This window comes from Emydura macquarii, unplaced genomic scaffold (assembly GCF_026122565.2).
Source record: "Emydura macquarii macquarii isolate MOO-44397 ecotype Brisbane River unplaced genomic scaffold, CSIRO-AGI_Emac_v2 contig_431, whole genome shotgun sequence".
Taxonomy (NCBI): Eukaryota; Metazoa; Chordata; order Testudines; family Chelidae; genus Emydura; species Emydura macquarii.
The window spans coordinates 62,444-76,519 of record NW_027130568.1 but is presented as its reverse complement, the minus strand read 5'-3'; the positions used below and the strand labels follow the sequence as shown (position 1 = coordinate 76,519).

General features: G+C 39.6%; 1 protein-coding gene across 4 annotated transcripts in view; it reads right to left on the bottom strand.

The window, feature by feature from the left end:
* The window catches only part of LDLRAD4 (low density lipoprotein receptor class A domain containing 4), a 314,887-nt gene that overhangs the window by 240,101 nt on the left and 60,710 nt on the right, over positions 1–14,076 (bottom strand). For all 4 annotated transcript variants that reach the window (XM_067537464.1, XM_067537460.1, XM_067537462.1 and 1 more), the window contains exon 2: positions 12,724–13,186. In XM_067537464.1, coding sequence (XP_067393565.1) covers positions 12,724–12,763 — 40 coding nt within the window. In that variant the 5' untranslated portion in view covers positions 12,764–13,186. The remainder of the gene's footprint in view (positions 1–12,723; positions 13,187–14,076) is intronic.

Here is a 14,076-nt window from a genome sequence, read left to right as displayed (position 1 = left end):
AAACCACCCCAGACATTTGGAACCCAGCTGATGTTTGCTCACCTCTTCCCCTCTTTTTCAAAGACCAGACCCCATGTATATCCATGTAGCGCTTCAGCAATAGCCACTGTGCAACATTCCTTGGTTGCTTCTGTGTTTTGTACTCAACCTTAATGTTAGACAGTTAGCACTTTGGAGCAGGGATCTATTTGGCATACTTCACCTCTTGTAAAAGTAACTATACACAAATGATGCTATATTAATAATAATATCTCACTCCTTTCTCTCTCTTGCCATATATAAATTGAACTTTTGCACCACTTCTATATAATGGTTTTCTTCAAAAAGAAGGTAAACAGGATTAGTTTTTGCTGAGACCTAAGGTGATAATGGGGTTTGATTCTGCCACCGTTACTCTTTAATACCTTACTTCAAATACCTTACTATCCCTTTTGACTGAAATAAGGGGCAATTTGCAGAGTATGGTACTTAATGTGAGTAAAGGTAGCAGATTCCTAATCATAATTTGTTATGTACATATCTATAATATTGATGCATCAGCCCTTATGAGGGCCTTAGAAATAAGTTGTAAAATGTTCCATGTGGTCTATGTTAAGAAAGCAACAAAAGCAATATGTTGCTTTTATGCTGCAATCACTTTATTTTCAAAGATACTGGCTCCACTTCATAGCCTTATTCTAAATTTAAAAAAATCAACTAATAAAGGGAATTAAACCACAAACCTGATGAAATTATTTTACATGTATAGACTGGCTGTCTTTGAAACTTCCATCTGCCGGAGAAAGGAAGTGATGTTCATGCAGGCAGTTTTATTTTCATGTGTCTTACTAACTTTTATTCCCACATTGGCACCATGGCCACTAATTTCATTTTCTAGTTAGCAATTAAATAATTCAGAGGGTTTTAGAAAAAAGTAATATACTAACCCCCTAAACAATCCTCCATTCCCAAATCACCTTCTCCTCACGCACAACTGAGATTTATGGATGACAAGGCTGTTAATGCCAATTAGGATTATTATAGGTACCTAAAAATACTAATGCTAGGAACAATAATCATACCACAAGCCAAGCCACTCAATATTCTAGTGGAATTGCTGACTATTTATTTATTCCTGAATTCAGTTGCTGAATATTTGTTTTTGCTTCTACTTCCACAATACACCAGAATCCTCCCATCATCCTAGCCCAATAAGCACACTCTTCTATCTTGTTTATTTAACAAGTACTCAAAGCTAAATTTCTTCTTCAACAACATTTCTGCCATATATCAAAATATATTCTTGAATTCCAAAACTGTAGAAAAAAATTAAACCTATCCTATGAAATATCCCATTTAAAAAAAAAAAAAAGAAGTAAAGTACTATTGAGTGAGGGCTTTTTCCCCTTCACAGGAGGCAGGGCGAACAAGGATAAAATGGACAAAGTGCAGGTAAGTGGTGTGTGATGCTGTCACAGAGATAAAAAAAATAGATTATTACTTGTGGTTAAGATACTGAACTGGGACGTAGGTAATCTGTGCTTCAATACTCACCTCTGCCAGACTTCCCGTGTGACCCTAAGAACAAGTATTTTAATATTCTTGTCTTCTTCAGTTCCTCACTGGTAAACTTAGGATAATGATACTTCCTTTCTCCCAATTTCTATCTCCCTCTCTGTCTATTTTAACTATTTAGATTGTAAACTCTTTGAGACAAGGGCTGTCTTTTACTATTTGCATGTATGGAGCAATGGGGCCCTGAAGTCAATTGGGTGCTCTTGGCACTACTGCAATACAAATAATAAACAACTCAGTGGTACTCAGGAGCAGGGGCGTAGCCAGACATGATCTTCTGACAGGGCCTCTGGCTGACAAGGCCGAAAAACCCAATCTTCCTGTTTCCGGTCACGTGACAGGAAGCAGGCAGTTTGGGAAGCCTGATGCTCCAGTTGCCAAATGCAACTGGAGCATCAGGCAGCTTAGTGATTCTCGGTCAGTGGCTTCCCAAACTTCCTGCTTCTAGCCACGTGACCGGAAGCCGGAAGTTCAAGAAGCCACCAGCCGAGAGAAAGCTCCAGTTGTGCAGGTAGTTTAAGTGGAGTTTGGGTGGGCCTGCTTTCAAAGTGGGTGGGCCACCTGTAGTTACACCGCTGCTCAGGAGATGGTGTTAACCCTTCCCATTGATATCATTAGATTGTATAACATGGTTTTACAAATGCAACACACTTGATATATTGTGCAAAAACTACTGAGAGTTAATGCTGAATTACTCTTTCCATTCATGGACTATAGAAATAATCTTAAAGACGCATCTTGTGGAGTCACACTTCCTGCTTTCATTGGCGTAGTATATCCTGCTTTCTGCAGCACACAGACAGGCATAAAAGTGTCTAAAAACAATATTGTTTGGTAAAAAAGATATATTCCTCCAAGAAAGAAACATGTTATTTCTTTATAGGTACTAACAATCTCTTGAATTAACCACAGAGAAGTTTTTACTCATATTCTGCCACTATCTTGGCAGGTCACGTGCCTCTCAAAATTCTTGCTCTAAGCAATTGTGAGTGGATATTTGTAACTGAGCGTATGGAGCATTTCTTTTGAAATAAACAAATCAAGTATAATAAGGCTCAGAAGAGAAAAAATATATAGTGAGTCATCCACAATCTCTAATTTTTCTATTTAAATCAAGGACTGACTGAATACACAGCCAGGCTGTAAATTCATTTTCAGCCAGTATAAATTACAGGTTTACATAGTCTAAGCCGCCAGGATAAACACACAATTTCTGGACCGGTCATATCCCAAACAAGTGTTTCATGCTTTTCTGAAGCTACCACCTTGTCCTGGTTACAACGCTCTCTCTCCCACCACTACCAGAATGCATACTTATACACACACACACAGTCATTAGCAACTGGCTAACATTGAGCTAAGCTGTTTCACCAATTGACAACAGGTACAATCTCACTCTCACAAGCTCCGATTGCTTTGCCCTGTTGTTGGCTGGAAAGAAGAATTCTTCTTCCCTGTGTTCATCTTTAAAATTTGGAATTCCTCTTTACTTAACAAGGCTCCCTCTATTCCCACCCTTAAATCAAAACGGAGTAACTTTCTGGTGTAGAAAATGGGAATATCACAGAGATAAAAAACAGGTTATCTTCCACCAAAAAACCCTCAAAATTGGATAGAAAACATTAGTAAATAAAGTGAGAACATGTTCAGAATCAGAGTCCATGGACAGTTCTCACATCCCTTATGTGTCTCTGTTCTTTCCTGTATCGCATCTGCTCTCTAACATTGACTACCTCTGTGATTTATTTTTTGCTCTCTTGTTTTATTTAGACAATTGTTACCTGTTACCATGGCAGTGTTATATTGAATGATTCTCATGACGAACTTACATTTTTAGGTAGTTAGAAAAAAGGCTGTCCAAATGGCAGCTGCAGAGAGCTGGTTGAAACTTTCTAATCTTCAACTGCCTGGCCCAGTCAGAAGTTGGATAAGCAAGGAAGCTACTGTAACTTCCACCATGTACCTTATGGAGGTGGGGTGGAGGGAGATCAAGTGTAGTGGAGCGCCACTGGACCACATTCCTTCCTGTTAATACTTTTAGCATACCCCTCACATTAGGGACATGGGGCAGCTGGCACAAGAAGAGGCAGCTGAGCAGCCTCAGCCTACTGTCTGCAAGTAGACAGTTTCCTTACATAAGGGTTTTTCCCCAGTAGCTGTCTGGCTGTTTCAAGGCCATTTAGTTTATATGGCACAAAGTAGGCTCAGCAAACTGGAGAATCCAGCCCAAAATTCTCATTTAAAAATTAAGTCTCTAGCCCTCGCGGCTGCGAAGATAACTTTAACTATGTGACTAAGGGCGGTTATGACTCTCTGAGTCTACACACATCTTGACAACAGCTAACAAGTATAAATTGCCCCATACACTCGCATCTATTCTATATAGGTTTTTATATCAAACTCATCACCATAGTATCAGAGCACCTTGAGCTGGGTAAGCCTCATTTATGAGGATTTAAATTTAAAGCATGCAGGAAAGGAGAGGAGTAATCGTATTTTGGGTGGAATCTTGTTTTGTTGTTAAATTGTTACAGCCTGGTTGTGGGCTGTGCTTCAGAGACAGCCAATTCCCCCTGCCCAACATCCTCTTATTTTAGAACTCAGCAGTTTCCACTGGACACAAACGTGGCTTCGCTGGCATTGTTTGTAAACTACTCAAGTGGTGATCCTGCTAGAAACTTTAGGAAATGTACTTACTCATTGCTGCTGCTGATTTGTTAGTCCATTGCAAAAAGGGAAGTTGGAGTACCCTTTGAGGGAGGACCTCAAACATGAGCTGGGAAGTCCTGGAGAAGAAAACCTGGGAGTAGCCAAGCCTGGGGAGAAGGCTTGGGCTGAATTTTCTATTGTTTCTCTGTGAGCTCCTTTTGTAAATAAAGCCAAACCCCAGGAAAGGGGCAAATTTTGGCCCACTTGACCTTGTGTAGAATGCAATAGAAAGAGGATGAGGGCAGACACCAGCTCACAGAAGGATCTTGTGTGCCCCAACCCACAAAAAAGCTTTGATTTAAGAACTATAACTGGCAAGCAGTTAATCCATGTGTGATTTGACCTTTTCTAGTGCTCATCAAAAATAACGGGGTAATATACGGATATTTTTAAAATCTGACTTCTATGTATGTGCTGGAATCTTTTCCCTAATAAACATTCCTAAGTATGGTCATTATAAACTAAATATCATTATGACAATGATGACCCCACAAGATCTCTGAAAGTGTAAATAATTATTTTATCTGATAAGCATTTCTACAGCTTATGAAAACATAAAATAGCATAATAAAATAGTTGTGTATCTTTCCATTAAAAGTTTGTTTTTCTTTATTTAATGGAAATTATTTTTTAAAAAGAGACTGTCATGTCAAATGGTCCGGTTGAAACCAAGCAGCGAAATATTAGACTTTTGACCAAATCCTACCAGTGTAACCAGGAGTTGCATTTGTCAAAGTATAATTTGGCCCAGCATTCTTCCCTTGCATCACTGCACTGAGAGTAGGGAGCTGCTTTCCCATATTTTTCATGCCTCCACCCAACTAGCCAAAGATGTAATATACATCATGGATCAGCTTCAGATTTAAAAAGGACACAGTAAAGTACTTCAACAGTTTTATATTATTTTTGCTTTTGGTGTTATGCTTCACTTTTTAATTCTCTTAGATGTTTGAAAATTAATTGGTTTTCCAGCCAATTCCCCTTCAGCAGCCACCAACTGTTTCTGGCTGAGCTTATTTTACTGTTCTATATTAACATTATCTCTTTGTTTTGGTTACCTCCCTGTTTCTGAATAGCATGGTCTCTGACATCATCACACAGTTCTAGGAATGGGCTGTTAACTATCTTGGGCTCCTCCTGCAGGAAAAACACAATACGCTGTAGGCCCTGTTACATAAATGGTGGTATAAGTGGGGGCGAGCCTCCCTGCCTGGCAGCTGCAGTCCATGGCGGTAGCCTACCTGGCAGTTCTGGGATAAGGGAACTGGCGTGCTACCAGTCCACTGGGTTCTGACCCAGGACCTTCTTGAGTACCACAATCCACAAGTCCTATACCTGTGGTCTGGGTAACCCGCTCCCCTGAGTCTCTTCCTACTGCTGTGCCCCTTCTTTCGTGGCACATTGTGGCTCGTGGTTGACCCTGGCGATCCTGACCATGAGTTGCAGCAGGGAAGGTAGTCTCAGCTCTGTGCAGCAGAACTCCTCCGGGAATGCCTCTGCATAATACCTCTGCAGCGGCAAGTGCAGGTCTGCCTCTCTCCATCCATCCATCCTGCTGTGCTGAAGAGACTCTCTTTCAAGTCCCTCCTCCAACTGCGGCATGTCCAGAGTTGTTCCTGCACTCTTAAGTTTCCAGTGTGGGTTTTATGCAAGGCATCACAAGTGGCTTCTTTCCTCTCTCTCACTTTTTGGGGAAAGATTGATTAATTTTTAAAAGCAGATATTTAGAAGCCAGAGGATATTCCTCACCCAGTGGATCCTGATTGTAGTTCAGCCCCAAAATTTGAGGATGAACTACCTAAAGTACAGGTAGTGTCAGAGCACTGACATGAAAGTAACATCTTCTTGCACAACAGACCTATTTCTTGTGTATATCTGTTTACTTTACTGACAAAAGTAAGTGTAACGGACGGTTATTCCTGTCAGACTCTCAGAGCCAATGTGCAATGGCTTCTTTTCTGGCTCATGTATTATCAAATGAATTGTTAAATTCAAAATGCAAAATCTTCATCATTAGTAATGATGCATGAACCAGCAAGAACACAGCTGGACTTTCATATCCCGTATTTCTTTCCCCATAAAATGAATAATTATATTTAATTAGGGAGAAACTACAACTACAATGGCACTTTTACAGTCAATTTTCATTTTAAAGTGTCCCTTTTAATTTTCTGAGTTTTACTTGAGAAACACTGCATTCATTTTGCTCAGTCAAGAAAGTCTGCCCTTTTTACTGTGATAAAAGTGAAATATATCAAATGTGCTCTTCAACAAAGCATAGAAAGGCATAGTATGATCCAATGGCTGAAAGTTGAATCTAGAGAAATTCAGACTGGAAATAAGGCATGAATTTTTAATAGTGAGAGTAATTAACCATTGGAACAATTTACCAAGGGTCATAATGGGTTCTCTCCATCACTGCCAATTCTAAAGCCATGATTTGATGTTTTTAAAAAAAGATGTGTTCTAGGAATTATTTTGAGAAAGTTCTATAGCCTGTGTTACACAGGAGGTCAGACTAGATGATCACAATGGTCCCTTCTGGTAAATTGGTATTCAGTACACATTCTTCTGTTTGAATCAACAACTATGAAGAGATCCACTGAAAATTTAAAATTCTCCATCTGTATGAAATGCCTGGCTATTTGTATATGGAAAATACAGCTTAACTAACGAAAGACAAAGTTTGTTCAGTAATTGATTAGAAGATTCCAGAGTGGATTGATTTAAATCTAACAATGCTGTAATTGACAATTAACACTATCATATGGCACTATCATTACTAAATAGCTTTATGAGTAGCTTCCTTATCTGTAATGACTGCAATTCTTTTAAAGTATTTAAGCCTGAGAAATAGATCTGTGAAGTATATGTTACCATATTTAAACTAGCTTCATTTCACTATGTTTTTCCAATCTTACTTAGTGCAATATATTTAGACTTTAAAGTCTTGGGGCAGAGATCATATATGCTGTGTATTGTAGTGAAGAGAATACTCTCAGAGCTCAGCAAATAACATATCTGTAAATCAAATATTTAATAACTATAGCAGAATGCAATCTTCTATTATCAGTATGTTAAGGGGCATTAACAAAATATAATTGGTATCTCCCAAGACCTAAGAAGCAGTGAGAAAATTGTGAGACACACACTAATCTTGAAAATTCACAAACTGGGGATTGTAGCCAATCAGTTCCTTTTATCATTGAAGTGTGTTATTGTCATGGTAAACTCATATGTTATGTCATATATAGTCAATGTGAAATGAACAGATATAAGTAGAAAAGGACTATAGGAGTATATGGTTGACAAGTATCTAGGAGTGAGGAGTGTGTATGAGGTATACAAGTAAAACAAGGCTGTAATGCAAGGCCTACAGGCTAAGGCCTATAAGATTCCAGCTCAGCCACACTAGGCCTCAGGCTTAAGGAGACTTGACAAGAGCGGGTGACCTAAGACTGATCCCATGCCAATAAAAACACAAGATTACTACAAAGATTGTACCGATAGGTGATGTTGGAGAAAAATAGACCACAAGGCACCTGACTGTAACATCACAGAAAGTTCTATTCTGACTACAGGTTGTCCTGGAAACAGACTGACATAAATGTTAATGAGATGCTAATAAGAAAAAAGTGAACAAAGAACAACCTATGGAAAGTGAGGCACCTCAACATTTATGGGGTGTAGAGTACAGATAAGAAAATGGAGGGTTGGAAACCTCATGCATATGCATAAGGTGTTACGCATGGTCAGAACAACTAGATAAAAGAGGTGCTCTGGCTGGGATAAAGTAGGAAGTCTCTGAGGGAAGACCTCATTGGACAACTCCAGCAGGAACCACCCCTCTATCAATGACTACCTGCTGAGAGATCCACTAGATTCTATAACAGATTTGGGTGTGTGATTATGAATACAGCTGTAGCTATCGCTTGGGCTCTCTCATGTTTTGTATTTACATGTGTGATTATAATCCTAATTATCTGTTTAGTAAAATTTATAATACAGACAAAACTTCTTACTTATGTCTAAGTATGTAGTCACTGTCTTCATTCTTCGTGTGTTTCTAGAGTCCCCAAATCTAAGGGTGATTTCAACTCTGTTACTCTGAAAATTGTGGCCGCAAAGGAACCAGACTCACTGTGCTTTATCACAAAACTGTCAATTCAGAATTAAATAAAGGTTACAGAATTGTGTTTGTAAGAACAATTTCTGAGTATCCAGGAAGATCACACTGACCTAAAGATGCAGACGCAAACACAGCTGGCACAGAGAGGAGATTAAAGGTTCTACTGTACGTTCAAGTAGTATATTTCAAAAGGAGTTTTTTAATTATAGTTGGATATCTGAGCCTACTGCCAGCGGTGGCCTTCTTGCTAGAAAGTCATGTAAATGTGGCAATGGCAGTGTGGTAGCCCAATGTCAATCTATAAATGAACTTCCAGCTCCCTTTAATAGTAGCTTTAGTTTATTTTATTTACTAGAACAGATTTGAAAAGGGCTTATATTGTTTTACACTGAGCTGCCAATGATTTGACTTTTGAGAAAGATGGCTACCTCCAGTGTTCACCTTAGAAAGGTTAACTATATATTTGAAGATGAGGAAAACAAGTGCAGCTTTGTTTTTGCAAAAGCTTTGTCAAGTTTTGTAAAGACAAAACCAGTAGTGGTTTGGATCTGGGTCATGTTTATCCAGATTTCCAAATGTCAGAGGTATTTGGATAAATGGTTCTCACTTTAACCTAAATTTAATAGCCATTAAAAGCTGACATTACAAATGTATTTAGTATATGACCATGGTGTTTCTTACAGTACCTCAAGAACCCTCAGTTGGACAGAGCAAAAGGGGTAATATATTCCTTTAACACAAATATTTCTATATTATTTATTTACTTCTATCTATTATAGCTTTATATCATACAGAGAAGATCATCATAAAAGAATGAAAGCTGTGCATTCAACAAATTCGTAGAGGAGGGGGAGGATGCACAACTAAATACTGCTCCAGTAAAAGTAGTGTTAACACTGTGAACATATAGAAAACTGAATTGGTATCTTATCGGTTATTCCCAGAGATCAACAGGAACTGGTTAAATATTGAGTAGAAGATAGAGCAATGGTAGTGGAGAGTGGGTTACAGATTTATACAAAAGACTGTTCCCCATTAAGGGACTAGGTAATTCAGGGAACTGGTAATGAGCCTTTCTTCTCTAGGTCACCCATTCAAATCTGTAGTCAGTACAGACAAAAAGCTGTTACTGTCAGATGCTATTCAGTGATCAGTGTGAAATGATGTAATGGTTTCAGTCCATTTCATAGGGACAAGTGACCACATCACCAAACAAATCAATAAATTACAGTTTGGAAGCCTTGACAGATGTCCCAACAAAATGAGCATGGAGACTGGGTTGAACTCTTACGCCTTGTCTGCACTAGAAAGTTTTGTTGACACAAGTTTTGCTGGCATACAGCCACCACTGTAATTAAACCGCTGTTGCATGTCTTCCCTGTCTTCTTGTGTCAGTGGAATGCATTTACATTACCAGCTCTTTTGTTGACACAGGGAGCAGTGCACTGTGGGTAGCTATCCCACTGTGCAACTGCAGGCAGGGTGCTTTGGGAAGGGTTTGCAATACCTCATGGGGTAGGCACAGCGTCACACGATGAAGGTTTCTGAATCCCACCATTCCAGGGGCATCCTCCTAGATTGATGGCTGCTTTTAAACACCGTCAGCCAAACTGACATTGCTGAACACAAACACAAGAACCCCGCAGAAGTGGGAAGAGGGAGAAATGTGTGACAGTGAGTGAGAGAGAGAGAGAGTGTGTGTGTGTGTGTGTGTTGGGGACACTGAGTGTGTCTGCACGCTGTCTCTTTAAGTTCAGACAGCAGCAGCTGGAAGCAACCAATACACAAACCTGCCACTCTCCCTGGCTCTGCACAGCACATCAGGAGTTACACCTCCTGGTAGTTAAGGCAGTCAGGCAGGACTTGCATTTGCTGCCACTGTGGAGTGAGTTCTCCAGGTGAGCTACTTGAAAACCTCCTGGGGTTTTGAAAGGGGAGGGGCGCATGGCTGCATGGCAGCTGAGTTTAAACTGCTTATCAGAGCGGTCACGATGGGCATTGTGGGACAGTCTGGAGACCATTTACAGCGATATAACCCAGGGCAGTGGCTACACTGATGCTTTGTCGCTTAAGCTTTGCTGAAAAAAGCTCTACGCCTCTCACTGAGGTGGTTTTATTTTGTCAAAAAAACAAAACAAAAAAACCCAGGGCCGTTTCGTTGGGAGGAGGGGTGTGTATGACTGCACTGTGTACACCAGCACTGTTTTGTCAACAAAAGCTGACTTTTTTCAACAAAACAGTCTAATGTAGACCAGGCCTCAATCTTAACAGTAGGCCATCTAGATTCAAGCTTAAAACCTGTTGGTGAGATGAAAAGAGATGCCCATGATGTACCTCTTCTGTGAATAAATAGATGCTTACCATCTTCCAAGGCTCCTTTCACCAACACTAAATTCAGTTGTAAACTGAAAATATAAACTTAAAATGATTAGTCTCCCTGCAGCTATAGTTGCAACCCCTTAGTACTGCTCACCTCAACGCTGACACAGATTTCAAAGCTTCTTTATTATATGTATAAATGTTGATGAGTCAAATAACTCCCTTTTTCATGCACTCACACCCTCCCTCTCACTACAAACTGCAGGATATCACTGTATTACTTTGTTCTGAGGCTAAACCACCACTCCCATAATTGAAGTAAGTGTGGGCTGTGGGAGCAACAGTACACAGCTAACATTACATTTTGATTGCAACTATTAAATTAGAATAAAAATGTCTTAAAATACATTCCTGGAAATTTCTCTAAGGACCACTCACCTACCATGCAATTAACTCACAAGCTGTCCACTGAATGTCATTATTTATCTCTAGATATTCTATTGAAACAACAATGAGGAAACAAATGGTCTTGAGAAAGCAAATGCAGACAGTGGTTTGAAACAAGTTTGAAGAAAACATGCTTTTCTTGTCATTAGATAAAGGGATGAGTTTTTGGCTTGGTTGCTTTACAAGTCACCAGAATGTACAGTGTGTGCATATATACATGTTAACTTATTTAAACACTTTATTAATTCTTCACTATGGAGGAGTCCCCTAATGCCTTTATGCGGAGGCTGCTCCATCATAAGAGTACAGTTTTTTGTTTTGAGGAAGAAGGAGTAATCCCTTATGGGATAGAGTGAACATTGCACACCACACAACATAACAATATAACCGCATTTAGAGAAGAAGCTTTAATCCCTAGTTCTCTAGTCATGTTTCTTCAATATAAAAATAATTGGATTTAGGGTTACTCTCAAATTCTGGCAAGAAAGAGTGGGACGGATGTCTCTGCTGAGGAAGCTGCCACCAGAAAAGACAACTGGGATTCTTCCCCTGGAAAAACTTTGCTTTTCTGTCCTGGGGAGTGCTACCAGTCCAGCCAGGAGCACTAATGAAAGTAGCTTTGAAACAGGGACATTATTCTTTCCTGGATATATATATCAAAAAGAAAAATGAAAATCCAGTAATTTGTCACCTGATTTTAAAATGGGAAAAATGCAGGTTACACACCCTATACTTAATTTGTGCCATGGTTCTAAACCATTATCTAAATTCTTCTAAAGACACAGAAATTCCAGTAGAATTTTCAACCAGTTTCTGCTGGTTCTCAGTTGGCCAGTAGGCTTGGGAACAAAACAACAAGGTCTATACCCCCACTCTCCACCCATTAAGAATCAAGAGAGACATACTGAAAGATTATAATGGAATCTCTAATGGAATTTTCACTAGAAGATTTCTTGAGAAGAATGTACAGCTTTATTTGCATTCTTTTTTTTTATTTTTTCCCAAACACACCTACAGGAAAATAAATTTGAACCATTTATTTTAATGGCTAAATACCCCACTAACTAAAGCAAAAGTGGCCCAAATGACAATCCCATGGCAAATTCAGCCCATGGATACCGCTTGTGCATGGAGATACAAAAATCCAATATGAAGCGCCTCTGCTTGAGTCAAGACAGGGCTGCCTGCTGTGACCTGTAGTCTCTCCAGGCCTCACTTCCCTATTAAAAATAAGAGCAATTGCAATCTGCTACATTTTATGCAATTTAGGTGGCCCCTCATGCCCATGGTAGATTGTCAGTGAAACACTTGGATCAGCAAAGTTTGGGGGGCTCCCTTCCAAAGGTATGCAGCCATCAATTTCAGAGAACTTGAAATAACTGACTCAAAAGCTGAGTTAGTCTCTGTTGTCTTATAGGAGTTGAATTATTTTTCCTGTGAATTTATGGCTCACAAAAGCAAGACACTACAAAGGCTGTCTGCTGCCACAGATCATGCCGCTTATTTTCCCAAACAGTAATCTATCCAGAAATTATTAATTTATTGAGAGCGACAAAGGTTCTTACCTGTGAAAGCATTTGTGGCCTGAAAACCAGCTTCCTGCATACTGCTCTCCCAGTGAAGCTTGTGATTCGAATCTTAACCTGTTCTTACTAGAGGCAACTGCTAGGCTTGAAGCTGTCAGGTCACTTCCATCTTAGCTTGTCACAGTCCATTTCTCTCCCCATTCCAGCAATTGGCATCATCCAATTCCCACCTGCTCCCAGGTCCTGTGAGCCGTAGGTACAAGGGATCTGCACTGAGTCCCAACAGCAAACGTGGGACACTCACCTCAGCCGTCCAGCCAGAGGATTTTGGCCATGATGAATTTGAAAGTGAAGACAATTGTCACACTGAGATTTTATTTCCTTTTTTAAAATTTAGTTCTAATCCATTGTTCATCCAGCATCATTTTTTGAGGACTGAGACACTTGTGATGTCCAATTGTCTTGTCTCTCTTGTGCGTCTCTTTCCCCTCAGGCTCATTCACTGAGAAATCAAAAAAGAAGAGATTATGTTTTCTGATGACCTGCAGCAACATTAAAATTAATAGACTTCAGGGAACAAAAAACCCCAAAACACATTATCAGGGATTGATTGTACACATTAAAGGAGATCTTCAGAAGGCAAATATTGTGATTTTGCTACAATGCAAAGTGTGACCACACAGCTCTTTGAAGTGCAAAGAAAAACAGTGCTAAGGGTGTCAGATGCATCTCTGAGAACATGATATGATTTACATTTCAAAAGCCATATTTAGTAGAGATGGGGGCAGCAGTACAACAACAAAATTGCAGTTAAAAGGGAAAACACTTAAGGATCTCAGTCTTAGTCTATTCAGAACCACAGTGAAGTTAGCAGCATTTTATAAAGCTGCTTCCCTTCTTTTCTGGAGCAAGATGCAGAGTACTGCAGATTGTGAAACTGGATGTGTGTGTGCGTCTAACAATGGTCTTCCATGGTTAAAACCCCTTTGCTGCAGGTGCTTTTAATTACCTGTTCAAAATGTCAGTTGCCGCACAGAAAATGTTACTCAGATGCAAGGTTAGCAAGGTTAAAAAATAGGCTAGAGAGGAAAAAGGGGGCTGAACTTCTCCACAATACATGTTATTCTCTCTAGGAGAATTAAGGAACGGACTTCTGTGAATGACTATAAATGTTAAATAGGAGCGTGACCAGATTATTTAAACTAGAACATACTTTTAGTCTAATTATGGGCACAGCAGTAGCATGCATATGGGAGGGTTTGGGCCGCTAGAGATGTATTTTATGTGTTTTGGGAACAAGATTAGTCCAGAGGGATGAAGGAATGTTTCAGCATCTGGAACATTGTCTGGTTGGGGCACTTATTGCTGTAGTGTACAAAAAAGATGACTGCT